The sequence below is a fragment of the Thamnophis sirtalis genome, unplaced genomic scaffold (assembly GCF_051295495.1).
Source record: "Thamnophis sirtalis isolate CommonGarterSnake01/CBP01778 unplaced genomic scaffold, rThaSir2_p1.2 scaffold_8, whole genome shotgun sequence".
Classification (NCBI taxonomy): domain Eukaryota; kingdom Metazoa; phylum Chordata; class Lepidosauria; order Squamata; family Natricidae; genus Thamnophis; species Thamnophis sirtalis.
In genome coordinates, this window is record NW_028261388.1 from 68,899,654 (window position 1) to 68,911,663 (window position 12,010).

At 41.3% G+C, this 12,010-nt stretch overlaps 2 protein-coding genes across 2 annotated transcripts in view; both read right to left on the reverse strand.

Annotated features, from left to right (window-relative positions):
• The window catches only part of LOC148044478 (protocadherin Fat 4-like), a 48,944-nt gene extending 45,858 nt beyond the window's left edge, over positions 1 to 3,086 (reverse strand). The window contains exon 1 of the mRNA XM_087722001.1: positions 544 to 3,086. Within this exon, the coding sequence (XP_087578127.1) occupies positions 544 to 2,904 (2,361 nt within the window). The 5' untranslated portion in view covers positions 2,905 to 3,086. The remainder of the gene's footprint in view (positions 1 to 543) is intronic.
• The window catches only part of LOC148044476 (uncharacterized), a 242,191-nt gene that overhangs the window by 185,086 nt on the left and 45,095 nt on the right, over positions 1 to 12,010 (reverse strand). The gene's annotated exons all lie outside the window — the stretch shown is intronic.

Consider the following 12,010-nt stretch of genomic DNA (forward strand, 5'->3'; position numbering starts at 1 on the left):
ATTTTGTAAGGCATGTTTAAATACAATAAAATAAAAGTTGTTTAATCAAAACAATCTGATATATAAACAATCAATGTGTCGTCGCGAACAACGCCCCCCCACCCCTGCGCGCGCTCAGCGGGCCACGGTAAAATTATCAAAGGCTGAGTGGTCCGCGGTGATAAAAAGGTTGGGGACCACTGATCTAGCAGATTAATAAAGTTGCAAACTTTGTTACCCATAAATATTGTCACAAAAAGAGGCAACATACTAATTGATTCCTCAAACAGCAAAACTATCAACAAACAAAAATCATTCATTAATGTCGACCTGTAATTTACTATCAGAGATTTACTATCTTTGCCCATTTCTACACTATAGCTCCTCAAATTGGAAAAATATTTTTTATTTAAAAAGTATTGGTGATTTGTAATTCAATTTATTTTCTATCAGTGCCTAAACCTAACAATTCAAAAACAATATTGTCCCAAGACTAATTCAAATTTATAAACATAGAAATGAGGTGCTGAATAAGATGACAAGGACACCAAGAGTTGGACTCACCTTTTTAGCAAAATCCGGAGGCGCATCCACCCCATTGATAAGTTCCCCATTATCTGCAAAGACAGGAATATTGGGACTGAAAATCATAAGATCGCTCTTGGCACCAGCCTCTGTGCTCACACCTGCCAGGATGTGGCTGTGACGATTGGAATAGGACCAGCTGCCCACTTCACTGGCACAGACCAGGGTGGCCATGCCAGGGCCATAAACCATGGGTTCCTTTGTCTTACAGTGGCAACGCAGGGCCACATAGATGAGAGTGGCCAGGAGGAAGAGGCTGGAAACAGAGCAGATGGCAATGATCAGATAGACGTTGATCGAGTCCACCAGGGGAACAAAGCTCTCCCCTGACCTTTGAAGATTAATATCCGTTTTGATTGTCTGACCACTTGTCACAAGTGAAACACTCAAGGTGGCTGTGGTTGACAATTGAAGTTTTCCATGATCTTTCACAAGAACAAGGACACTCTGGATTTTGCTGCCTTCTGAATCATCCAGAGAATATTTGGTACTCACCTCACCACTATACTGCCCCACAGTCCATAGACTATTGCTTTCTTCAACCAGTTCATATCTTAGCCATGCATTGTATCCAGAATCCGCATCCAAGGCGTGGATCTTGCCTACAATATGCCCAGGCATCACAGGGACCACTAGATGAATCAGGTTCTCCTCTGATGATCTTGACACAACAGGTGCATTGTCATTCTCATCCATCACAAAGACTTGAACTGTTGCATTGCCACATAAGGAGGGAAGTCCAGCATCCTTGGCTCTCACCTGGAACTCCAGCAGTTTCAACTCCTCATAGTCCAAGGACTGCAAAGCATACAGTTTTCCATTCTCTGAATGTACAGAGATGTAGCTTGACAATGGCCAGAGCTTCTCATCTATCCAATAGGTGATCAGACCATTCTCAGCTATGTCTGGGTCTGAAGCAGATATTGTGAAGATGTGAGCACCAGGGGGATTGTTCTCCTTCACAAAGACCGTATAGGAGGGCTGTGTGAAAGTTGGAGCATTGTCATTTATGTCACTAATAGGCACTAAGAGGGTCATGCTAGAAGACAGTGGTGGAACGCCTTGATCTTCCACTGTCACAACCATCCTGTACTCAGTCACCTGCTCCCTATCCAAAGATGTTCCAACAATTAGGGAGTAGTAATTCTTGAATGTGGACTCGAGTTTGAAGGGTACTCCAGTGGGCCAGAGGAAACAGGTTATCTGTCCATTGTTGCCAGAATCCCTGTCAGAAGCACTGATGATGGCTACCACAGTCCCTGGAGGGGAGTCCTCTGGCAATGGCACAGAGAGAGAATTCACAGATAATTCTGGAATATTATCATTCATGTCCAACACTTCAATGAGAACTTTACAGTGTCCTGATAATGGAGAGCTGCCTTTATCTTCTGCTACAATTGGAAGTTCATAGAACTTGCTTTCTTCATAATCCAATTTTCCAATCACTCTAATTTCCCCAATATCAGCATTTATGCTAAATAGCTTTGTGACATGTGGAGGTGCTTTATTACTAAAAAAATAAGAGATTTCCCTATTAATCCCCACATCTAAGTCTGTTGCATTCAGAGTAATAACTAATGACCCACTAGCTGTATTTTCTAGCAACTTTACCCTGTAAACAGATTGGTTAAACACAGGAGGGTTGTCATTGACATCCAGCACATTGATGACTAGCTGAACAGTTCCTGTGAGTTTTGGATCACCCCCATCAGTGGCTGTCAGTACTAAATGATGCACAGGGCTCTCCTCTCTGTCAAGAGGAACCTTCAGTACAAGAACTACAGATTTACTCTCATCTTCATCATTTCCTGTATCAAGAGCAAAATGGTTGCTTGGGCTGAGCTTGTATGTTATCAAAGCGTTAATACCAATATCTGCATCAGAGGCTCCCTCTAAAGGGAATTGGGTTCCAGATGCTGTTGTCAATTCTGCTATGCTCAGGATCTGTTCCCTGGCTGAAAAGATGGGAGCATTGTCATTCAGGTCTTTGATTTCAACCTCCACATGGAAGAACCTCAGAGGTTTCTCCACAATCACCTCCAGATGAAGGACACAGTCTGCATTCTTGGCACACAGCTCCTCCCTGTCTATCCGGGAATTTACAAACAAGATCCCATTCTGCAGGTTTACCTCAAAATAGTCCTTCTCTCCTTTGGACAGCATCCGGAACATCCGAGGCACCAGCTCACTCACCTCCAACCCCAAATCCTGGGAGATGCGGCCCACAAAGGTGCCGTGCTGGGATTCCTCCAACACAGAATAATGGAGCTGGCCGCTCCCCATTTTCCAGGCGATGTGGAGCAGAAGCAGCTGCAGCAGCCCCTTCGGCCAGGTAAGCATTGCAGACACAACACCAGCAAGCTCTTCTTTTTTTCTCTAAATATCTTGCCTTAAGGGTGTCAGGAGCAGAGCCCACCTACCCCAGCCATACTGGCAATGCATAGGTTGAATCTTGGCTTGTTGAGATTTTTCTGTTGTTCGATATTTCCCTTGTGGATCTGGCTGTCAGGAATGTCTGTCCCTTTAAGGGAGGGGCTATGCGTTTTCAGTTTCACTTAGAGAGTTTCCTTAGGAAACAGCGACCTCTTGTGATCAAAATTCAAAATGAGAAACTGTGATATTCTTTCCTTAAGACTTCAAGAGCTGTTCCTTCCTGTATCTCTGGTGTGTGGTTTTCCTTCTTTTGGTCTTTAAATATTATATTCATTTAAATCTTATACTGATGCCTTGGTATTTCCTGGCCATGTTTCCCATTGCTCCCAGACCAATGGGGAGAAATTGAGGTAGTTGCAAACAATTTGAATTTGACCAAGATGAGAAACATTGGAACATTAATATTATTGGAACCTTAATTTGAAAGTAATTATGAAAGAAAGACTTGTAATAGTATTTCAATGCTATGAATGCAGAAGTACTTTTCTAGTTTTATTTCTGAGTCTTAGCTGGCTATCCAGCTCTTGAACCTTTTAGGCAAATGACAAGCAGGGCAAGTTCCCAAAACTTATGTGATTTCTTAATTGGCTTATTCCTGAAATAGATTATATGTTACAATTAATCTAACCCATGTATTTCATATGATCCCTGTTTAGCTTATATAATTTGTACTAAATCTTTTTAGAAAAAGAAGATACTGAAATTCAATCATTTAACCTTTTTATTTTATTTCAAGTAACTTAATGAGCCTGTCGCTAAATAACCTCACATAAGAATTTTTCATTTTTTCCTTTATGCACACACTTCTACAGACAAGCTGAACATCTAACCATCATAAAGGAATGTGTGCCTTCACTTTTCATATCACAGAAGAAAACAATAGCAAATCTATTAACCTAATTAGCCTGGGGGGGGGATTCATGAAGTCAGAACCCACAGTACTATTTCCTCTACCGTGGGATCCACAGGTCTTAAAGTTGGAGACTACTGTGCTAGAAGACCACCACTTAAGTATGAGCAGGCTGCCAAAAATCCAATGCAGCCCTAGACTGCATTAACGAATGTATAATATCAAGATCACAAGAAGTGATAATGCTACTTTATAATGCACTAGTGCACTAGTGAAACCAGATTTCTAATGATGTCCAAATGATGATGACCAAATGATGACCAACTTCTAATGATGACCAAAAAACAAACAAACCCCAGTATGCAGAGAAGAGCAACAAAGATGATAAAGGGTCTAGAGACTAAATCGTACAATGAACAGTTGAGGAAGTTAGGGATAAATAGCCTATCAAAGCTGATTTGGGGGGGGGGGGACATGATACAGTAACTGTCTTCCAGTACTTAAAGGGTTGTCACAGAAAAGAGGGGATTGACTTATACTCCAAAGCAGCAGAGTGCAAGGTAAGAAGTAATGGGTAGAAGCTTGTTAAACAGAGGTCCAAACTAGAGGGAGAAATTTTCTGGAATAGCTTTTCGCAGAGTTGTGAATGCTCCGTCACTGGAGGTTTTTAAAAATAGATAAGATATCAATTTTTTCAGGACAGTATAAGGTCTCCTACCTTGAGCAGGGGGTTGGTCTACAAGACATAAATATAAATAACAAGAAAAAAAATTAAGGAAACAGTCAGTCCACTAAAGAGAGAAGAGGGCAAGGAAGTAACAGGCAGCAGAGAGAAAACAGAGTTGCTTAACTCATTCTTTGCATCGGTCTTCACGCAAAAAGGAACAATAGTCCAACCTACCAAAAACATAACTGTAAAAGACAGACTAGAAATAAAAGTTAAAATAAGCAAAAAGATGATAAGAGAACACCTGTCTGATCTTGATGAATACAAATCACCAGGACCTGATGGATTACACCGGTTCAGGCAAGGGAAAAGAGGTTTTAAAAACTAAAAGAGGGGGGAGAGAGGGGGGAAGGAAGGGAGAAAGAAAGATAAATAAAAAGAAAGAAAGACAGAAAGAAAGAAAGAAGAAATCTCACTTTTTTATCGGGATTCAGCAAAGTAGAAAAAATGCTGTTGCTTTAAATTGGAACTGAGCATGCCTGTCTGTGGAATTCTGGGAGTTGAAGTCCACAAACCTTAAAGTTGCCAAGGTTGCTTTGCTGGCTGTGGAATTCTGGGAGTTGAAGTCCATAAGTCTTAATGCTGCAAACGTTAAATTGAAACCTGCTTTAAATTGAAAAAGGAAGTTTGCAAAGTGACATTCAGCAGTTTGTTTCTGGGTCAACTGAACAACAAACTGGTTAAAAGGTAGAATTCTTATCTGGTTCTATGTTTTTTGAAGTTTTGGGGTTTGTGCAATATAGGCTTTGTGTTTCTAAAAGAGTTTGGATCATTCCCTGCTTGTGAATGGAGCCAAACTTTATATAGGCTCATTATCTCATTATCTATCTGGCAGGGATGTGGAATGAGCCTTTCTGGGAGTAATATTTTATTGGGGGGGGGGAATGGTTGCTTCCCACAGAGGGAAGGGAGAAAGAAAGAAAGAAAGAAAGAAAGAAAGAAAGAAAGAGAGAGAGAGAGAGAGAGAGAGAGAGAGAGAGAGAGAGAGAGAGAGAGAGAGAGAGAGAGAAAGAAAGAAAGAAAGAAAGAAAGAAAGAAAGAAAGAAAGAAAGAAAGAAAGAAAGAAAGAAAAACAGCACAGCAATTTAGGGCTAGGCGGCTATTCAGAGGTCATCTAGTTCAATCCCCTACTGCAGCAGGAAACCTTACATTGTCTGGATTATTTTGATGCCTCTAACAGAGAAGAAAATTGCCAGAAAGGAGAAGGAGTTTACTAGGACAAGGCTGCCATGTAGAGGAAGATAGAGATAGACCTTGACTTATGACTACAACTGAGCCCAAAATTTTGGTTGCTAAGCAAGAGCGCTGTTAAGTGAGCTTCAACGCATTTTACCCAATCCATGACATCTCCTGGTGAGTGACATCAAGTTGCTACCCAGTCATATTCCTACCCAGTCACATGACCTCTAAGCCATGCCCACAGAATAGGTCACGCCCACAGAATAGATAGTAAAAAAATTGAAACCCACCACTGGAATAATGGATGGAAACTGATCAAGGAGACATTCAACCTAGCATAGTTTTTCTGACAGTGAGAACAATCAACCAATGGAACAGCTCGCCTTCGGACGTTGTGGGAGCTTCATCACTGGAACCTTTCAAGAAGAGACTGGACTGCCATCTGTCAGAAATGGTGTAGGGACTGCTTGGGTAGTGAGTTGGACTAGATGATCTACAAAATCCTTTCAAACTCTGTTAATCTGTAATCTGTATCTGTACCTCTGAGGTCCCTTCCAGCCCTATGATTCTGTTTGATGTTCTATGTACAAATCTGCCCAATAATACCAGCTGGGTAGAAGCCAAGAAAGACAAACATACCATGAATGCCATGAAGATATTTACAGGTAATAACCAGCATCTTGGATTAAGCAGTTCTTATACAATGTAACTAAGGATGAGTGATTGTCTCAAGAACTTCCCATTCCAGGTAATTGGCATACAACTTGGATTTCTCCTGAGGTATGCATCTGCCACCAGATCCTTAAGCAGGAGCCGTGAGTCCTACAAATTCCCAAATGTGCTTCAGTCCCAAAGGGTAAAAGACTACTGCTGGTTCTTTATTTACTACCATAACTGAGACTGGAATCTTTGTTGTTGAGTGAAGCAATCATTAAGCTAGACATCATTACACCTTTTTCTTCAACAACGGTAATCGTGGCAGTCATGCAGTTATAGTCATAAAACAATCTTGTGGGTCATCAAATGAAAAGAGACCCTGGTAATGAAAGACAGCATAGTGTCAACTGACAGCACAAGTGTCTCACAGTTTCAGAGCTAAACATCCCTATTAAATCCAAGCAGAATTTTCAGCCAAAAGCAGAGACACACTTGCATGTGGCTTGTGACAGACCTGTGCCGTATCTCCCAGGGTCTCTCCCTAGGAGGAACTCTGCATTCCATATCTTACTACCAGTTTCTCCACTCTGGGGCTGAAAATCCTCCATGGTTGAAAATCCTGCTTGGCTTTTAGAATGGACCTTTTTCAGCCAGTCCAAGAAAAGAGAGGGAGTCCTCTTGGCCAGTAGTAGAAGCTTGCAACCTTCCCTGCCGGCTTCCCCATTGAATTTCTGGGGAAGCCAGCAGGAAAGATTGAAAATGGTGATAACTTGATCATGGGGCACTTGGCAACCAATGGTAAATGTGAATGAGTTCCAAGCACCCAGATCATAATCACTTGACTGTGGGGTGCTACAACAACAGTAACTTTGGACAGAGTCATTAGTCCCTTCCTCACCATCATAATTCTGAATGGTTGTTAAGTGAAGACTGTAAAAAAATGAAACAATTGCAGCTTCAGATTGTCCCCAAACTCTTAGCCAATTAATTTTATCAGGGTTGAGCCTAAACCTTTTTCTCTCCATCCAGTCTCCCACAGCCTTCAGACCATACTGCCTAATCAGTCTGGACTCATGTTAATAATTAGCTTTTAACATATATTGATGATATCTGACCAGATATCAGAGCATGTCACCCAGTGCCTTCATGTAGATATTAAACCAAAGGGGGAAGAGTATAAAGCAGAGTTCTGAAGTACCCCATCCACTAAGGGTGTCAGATTCAATTTCACCTCTCCTGTCAACACCAACTGAACCCAACCACAGGGAAAGAAGGAGACCTTTGCAACTTGTACCTCCCAAAAACAATTCCTTCAGGCAGGCCAGAAAGGTGCTATGGTTGATGCTAGCAAAATGTAGTGAGAGATCAAGACGAACAGTGTGATTCCAGTAACTACCTTTGAAATATCAGAAGCTTTTAAAAAATGAAAATAGGTAGAGCTCCAGGTTTTAGCTCCTCACAAGCCAGTATAACAAATATTTTGAGGAGCAACTCCTACAGCCACTAAAGGATATAATGTATTGTGTGCTATAGAGTGTAAAGATGCCTCAAACTTGAGAAGAAGCTAATATTGTGTTATTACCAAAGGAGCGTCAAGATGTTCTGAGGATAAAAAATTATACACTAATTTCAACATTAAAACAAGAATTGTAAATGTTTTACTGCAATACTAGCAGAAGGATTGAAGAAATTTCTATAGTCTTACATTCACAAAGGCCAATCTGGCTTTTTGCCAGAAAGACAATTGAGAGACTGTCAGGCATGCCTCCTTCAATATCCAAGAAAGAAAAACCTCAACTCCATATTAATAGAGATAAAGTATTTTTACTAGATATGAAGTGAAAGCAGCTAAAAGGAAAGCAAGATCTGAGCCAGAAAGGCAGGAACATATACATATCAAATGTTTACCCAGCACCTTACCCAGTGTCTAATCTGTAACTCCCTAAGGTGTCAAGACTCTTCCAGTACAATATTATTCCCTTCCCCAATACCATGCCCCCCAGTTCCTATGGCAGCCGATAGTAAGCAAGCATAGCAAAGCAGCTGTAAGCAAGTAACCAAAACAGAGGCTGACATCTGGCCCTCCTTCAGAAAGAGATATCATCCCTGCAGGAAAAGAGTTAGGAAAAACAATACAAAATAACAATATAGCATATACATCTATTATAAAATCAAGGCTTATCAAGATAACTGGTGTAGAACTTCTGCAAAAGTCTGGGAGCTCTAAAATGAGATTTGTCAATCTATTTAGCCTGGGAAGGGGGGAAATGTTTCCAGGAGACCAAATACTGAATGCGACCCCTATGTTTTCTGGTGTCCAAGATTTCTTTAACTTCAAAATGTTGCTCTCTCTCAATAAGAAGAGGGACCAGAGGTGAAGGTTGAAGCGGACGAAAGGAAGAAGTATGCTCTGGTTTAAACAGGTTCACATGAAACACAGGATAAATTCTGCTAAGGTTTTTCAGCATGTCCAACTTCACCGATACCAGATTTATGATTTTTACAATGGGAACGGACCTACATACTTTGGCCCCAACTTCTTCGACTTTTGGGTGGTTTGCAGAAACTTGGTGGACAAAAACACTCTATCCCCAACTTGGCATTCTTTCGGCTTAATCCTTCTCTTATCTGCTTGTCATTTGTGAGCCTGGTGTGCTGCATCTAACGCTTTGTGGGTCATGGGCCAAAACTGCCGAAGTTGATCACTCCATTCAGACAAGGACAAAATTTGCGGTTTCTCCCGAGGCAATTTAGGAATTGGCACAAAGTCCTGGCCAAACACAACTTTAAAAGGGGTCATGCCGGTACTACTGTGTACCGAATTATTGTACGCCACCTCTGAACGTGGTAACAGTTCAGCCTAATTATCCTGTTGACAATTGATGAAACATCGGAGGTACTGCTCCAAAACAGAGTTAGTCCATTCACAAGCCCCATTAGTCTGAGGATGGTGGGCGGAGCTTAACCCCTGGTTGAAGCCAATCAATTTCAGGAACTCTTTCCAAAAGAGGGAGGTGAATTGGACCCCCCTGTCTGAAATAATGCATTCAGGCACTCCATGCAACCTATATACATGTGAAATAAACAATTTAGCCAACAACTTTGCTGGTGGGATCTTGGAACACGGCACAAAATGAACCTGTTTGGAAAACAGTCGGTGATAACCCAAATGATGGTATTCCCCAGACTTTCTGGTAACTTGACACTAAAGTCCATTGATATCTCTTTCCATGGGGCCCCAGGATGGGCAACACTTTGGAGGAGACCCTGGGGCTTCCCCGGTGGTCTTTTTGCGGCCGCACAGACAGGACAACTGGCTATGTAGGACTCAATGTCTTTTTTCAATGAAGGCCACCAAAATTGCCTCTTAATCAGATGCAAAGTCTTTACAAATCCAAAATGGCCCGCCATTCTCAAATCATGGGCCCGTTGAAGTATGACAGGTTTCAGGTCAGCCGGAACATACAGTTTAGCTCTTACCCACACCAGTCCATCTTTCATGGTACATTCATCAGAATGTTCCTTGAACCAGTTATCGGATTCAAGGCCGTCTTTGAGTTTGTTCATTAGGTCCATAGTTACATCCAAGTCTACTGGGCCTTGGCTCCTAGTAAATCATTGGTGCAGCGATATTTCTAGTTGGGATGACCAGATGAACCATGCTCAGTTTAGAGCTGTTGTACTGGAGAAGCCTGGACAAGGCATCAGCCATAAAGTTCCCCCCCCGCCCCCGGGGATGTATTTCAGGCTAAAATTAACCAGTTGAAGTGTTGTGCCCAACGCACTTGTTTAGGTGACAGTTTTTGTGGGGTCTTCAATGCTTTTACATTTTTATGATCAGTCCATACTTCAAAAGGGTGTTTCATCCCCTCCAGGAAATTTCGCCACGTCATCAAAGCCCATCTAACAGCAAAAGCTTCCTCCTCCCATATGGCCCATCTCCTTTCTGTCTCTGTAACCTTACGTGAGGTGTAAGCACATGGTTGCAATTTACCATCAGTGTTTGCTTGAAGTAATACTGCCCCCACCGCCACGTCACTGGCATCAGCCTGTACCACGAATGTCACATCCATATCAGGGTGTTTCAAAACTGGTTCTGCTGCAAAGAGTCGCTTTAATTTCTCAAAAGCGCCTTGACACTCCATAGTCCATTTCAAAGGCTTCCCTGGCCTAGGTTTTGCTTCTCCTTTAGATTTTAGAAGATTTGTAATGGGCAAAGTGATGTTAGCGAACGAGGGAATAAATTGACGGTAAAAATTTGCAAATCCCAGAAAACTTTGCAATTGCTTGTGGGTGTGAGGAGGCGCCCAATCAGTAACGGCCTGGACTTTTGCCGGGTCCATCTCGATGCCTTTGCAGGAGATACGGTAATCGATCTTCTGCTGATGAAATTCACATTTAGGCAATTTCGCATAAAGTTCAGCAGCTCGGAGTTTCTTGGGGACTGAGACGACCAAAGTCAAGTGTTTCTGTGTAGATAAGGATGTCATCGAGATAGACTAACACACCCTTGTACAGGTGATCATGCAAAACTTCATTTATTAATTGCATGAAAACTGGTGGCGCCCCCTGCAGACCAAACAGGAGTACCCTGAACTGGAAGCATCCCAAAGAACAGTTGAAAGCAGTTTTCCATTCATCCCCATTTCCATTCTTTTTTATTGTCCTCATCTTTTTCTAACCTCGTTAGCTGAGGGCTTGGTTTCTTTAGCTGTTAGCATTTTGGAATCCCCAAGATTGATGTTGACCTCTCTCACTGTCTTGCCTCTCTGCCCAGACTTTAATAGGGACTGAATTTGGATGGTGTGAAATACTTGGCCAAATACAAGTTTAAAGTTTATAATGACAGTTATAAACTGTCATTGAAATTGAATTTGGAGAATGAATATGTAAACCAATGCATGATTTAATGGGCAAAGAATCTGTGGTATAATATAATGCTTGAACAATGGGAACACATGTGAACAAAGGTTTGAAATTTACATTGGAAAAAATAAATTGAACTATTTTTTAATATGATGCACCATTGGTATTTAACACCTAATAAATTGACAAAAATGTCATAAATTAATTCTAATGTTAAAATGTCAGAAGTTAATGCTTTTTTCTTTTCTCCCCTTCATCCAACATTTCTCTCTTTCCCCTTTCCCATTTTCCCACTATTTTCATTTCAATTTTATACTCTAATAAGTTTAATGAAATTGTATATTTTTTTTAAAAAAAACCAGTATGAATGCACAACCACAATCCTAGTTCTATCAAAGATCATACACCAGCATAGACAAGCTATGTCCAGGCCAGAAACCTGACTGAAAGAAATCCAAATAATCAGTTGTCTCCAGAACTGTCTAGAATCGTAGCACTAGCACTTCCTTCTCTTGGAAACTGGCCCAAAATGGTTGAGTCCATATGAATCCAGTGAAGCTTCACAAAAACAGCGGAAAACACACTGCTATGACTCCTTTCACTTTTGATTGAGTTCTTCGAATTAGTTACTATCTCCCCATTAGAACAATTCAAGGTTGGAACCTCCTTTTGAGTTTGGAGACTTTTAGAAAGATATTCAATTTTCCGTGTCTGTTTCCTTTTACATCTTGTAA